This window comes from Nicotiana attenuata, unplaced genomic scaffold (assembly GCF_001879085.1).
Source record: "Nicotiana attenuata strain UT unplaced genomic scaffold, NIATTr2, whole genome shotgun sequence".
Lineage (NCBI taxonomy): Eukaryota > Viridiplantae > Streptophyta > Magnoliopsida > Solanales > Solanaceae > Nicotiana > Nicotiana attenuata.
In genome coordinates this window covers 103,066-105,827 of record NW_017670815.1, presented here as the reverse complement: position 1 = coordinate 105,827, position 2,762 = coordinate 103,066, and the positions used below count along the sequence as shown (strand labels likewise).

General features: G+C 47.6%; 1 protein-coding gene across 1 annotated transcript; it reads right to left on the bottom strand.

The window, feature by feature from the left end:
- Nucleotides 1-1,112: 1,112 nt before the first annotated feature.
- On the bottom strand, nucleotides 1,113-2,108 carry LOC109243588. The gene has a single exon (XM_019410538.1). The coding sequence runs from the start codon at nucleotides 2,106-2,108 to the stop codon at nucleotides 1,113-1,115; it is 996 nt and encodes a 331-aa protein (XP_019266083.1).
- Between the last annotated feature and the right edge of the window lie 654 nt (nucleotides 2,109-2,762).

Below are 2,762 nucleotides of genomic sequence, written 5' to 3'. Positions count from 1 at the left end.
AAATAGCGGTTAGTCATAAAAACCTACTACCAACAGAAAGGGAGACCGCATGCCAGTACTACTGTTATGGACACTCTAGACTACCTACCCTACTACCCTAATCCTCAACTTCCATACATTCATATCAAGGGTCATGTCCTCATCAGCTGAAGCTGCGCCATGTCTTGCTTAATCACCCCTCCACGCCTCTTCTTCGGTCTACCTCTACCTCACTGTATGCCTTCTAATGTCAACCTCTCACACCTCCTCATTAGGGCGTCTGTGCTCCTCCTCCTCCTCACATGACCAAACCACCTAAGCCACGCTTCCCTCATCTTGTCCTCAATAGGGTCCGCACCCACCTTGTTGCGAATAACCTTATTTCTAATCCTATCTAACATGGTGTGCTCGCACATCCATATCAACATCCTCATCTCTACTACCTTCATCTTCTGGACATGAGCGATCTTGACTGGCCAACAATCAGCCCCATACAACATAGTCGGTCTGACCACCACTCTGTAGAACTTACCTTTATGTTTTGACGGAACCTTCTTGTCACATAAAACACCGAAAGCGAGTCCCCATTTTATCCATTCCGCCCCAATACGATGTGTGACATCTTCATAAATCTCCCCATCCCCCTGAATAATAGACCCAAGGTACTTAAAACTTTCTTTTCTAGGGATGACCTGTGAGTCTAGCCTCACCTCCCCTTCCCCTCCCTGAGTCTCACCACTAAACTTACACTCCAAGTATTCTGTCTTGGTCTTGGTCAAATTGAAACCTTTAGGCTTCAGGGTATACATACATACCTCTAACTGCGCATTCGCACCGCCTGACGTCTCATTAATCAATACAATATCATCTGCAAATAGCATGCACCACGGCACCTCCCCTTGGATGTGATGCACCAGTACGTCCATCGCCAGGGCAAACAAAAAAGGGCTGAGTGTCGACCCCTGATGCAACCCCATGATCACTGGAAAATGGTCCAGTCCCCACCTTCCATCCTCACTCGGGTATTTGCTCCATCATACATATCCTTAATCACCCTAACATAGGCAACAGGTACACCTCTACCTCCAAACATCTCCACAAAACCTACCTCGGAACTTTATTATACGCCTTTTCTAAGTCGATGAACACCATATGCAAGTCCTCTCCCTCTCCCTATATTGTTCCATCAATCTCCTTATAAGGTGGATGGCTTCTGTAGTCGAACGCCCCAGCATAAACCCGAACTGGTTCTCAGAAATAGACACACTCCTCCTCACCCTTAGCTTTACCACTCTCTCCCAGACTTTCATAGTATGGATAAACAGCTTGATACCCCAATAGTTATTGCAATTTTGGATATCACCCTTGTTCTTGTATACAGGAACCATCGTGCTCCACCTCCACTCTTCGAGAACCCTCTTCGTTCTAAAACTGATATTAAATAACCTAGTGAGCCACTCCAATCCCGCCTTGCCCCCACTCCTCCAAAACTCTATCGGGATTTCATCCGGCTCGGTCACTTTGCCCCTGCTCTTGTTACGCATAGCCCCCTCAATCTCATCAACTCTAATCCGCCTATAATGCCCAAAGTCACAATGACTCCCGGAGAGTTCCAAATTACCAAGTATAATGCTCCTGTCACCCTTCTCGTTCAAGAGACTATGGAAGTAGGTATGACATCTCCGACGGATAAGCCCCTCATCCAACAAAACTCTACCTTCTTCGTCCTTGATGCACTTCACTTGGTCCAAGTCACGAGCCTTCCTTTCTCGCGCCTTGGCTAACCTGAACAACCTCTTATCCCAACCTCGGCCCTCGAGTTCCTCATACAAACAACAAAAAGTTGCAGTCTTGGCCGTAACTACTAGCTTCGCCTCTTTCTTAGCCAACTTATATTGCTCCCTATTCGCCCTCTTCTCCTCCTCGTCTACACTTTCCACTAGCTTCAGATACGCCGCTTTCTTAGTTTCCACTTTTCCTTGCACCTCTCCATTCCACCACCAGTCTCCCTTAATACCACAGGAGTAACCCTTTAAGACCCTTAATACCTCTCTCGTGGCTTCCCTAATGCACTGCGCAGTCGTGGTCCACATAGCGCTTGCGTCCCTATTACTCCTCCAAGCCCCCATAATCAGCAGCCCAACTCCTGCGCTTTAGCTTCCGTCAAGGCTCCCCACTTGATCCTATGTTGGCTATACATCGTCCTCTTCCTCCTCTTCCTCGTGATCTCAAGGTCCATGACCAGGAGCCTATGAAGGGTCGAGAAGTTCTCTCTAGGGATGACCTTGCAATCCGTGAAAATACCTCTCTCGGACTTCCTGCAGAGTAGATAATCAATCGGAGTCTCGGCCACTGAACTTCGGAAGGTGACCAAGTGCTCCATCTTCTTCGGGAAACTCAAGTTTGCTATCACCAAATCAAATGCTCTAGCAAAGTCCAACAGAGACGTTCCTCCTCCGTTTCAATCCCCAAATCCAAAGCCACAATGCACATCATGATACCCCCCAGACGTCGCTCTAATGTGGCCGTTGAAATATCCTCTTATGAAAAGCTTCTCGGCATTTGGGATGCCACGCGCCATCTTATCCAAATCCTCCCAGAAACGCCTCTTGACTTCCTCATCCAAGCCTGTTTTGGGGTGCGTACGCACTGATTATGTTCAAAGTAAAACCTCCAAAAACTAGTTTAATAGTCAACAACATGTCATTAACCCTCCTAACCTCCACCACTAGGTTATGGAGGTCCTTATCACCCAAAATACCTACCTCGTTCCTGCCCCCACC

Coding starts and splice junctions, on each gene's coding strand:
- LOC109243588 (XM_019410538.1), bottom strand. CDS start 2,108: ATGGGGGCTTGGAGGAGTAATAGGGACGCAAGCGCTATGTGGACCACG.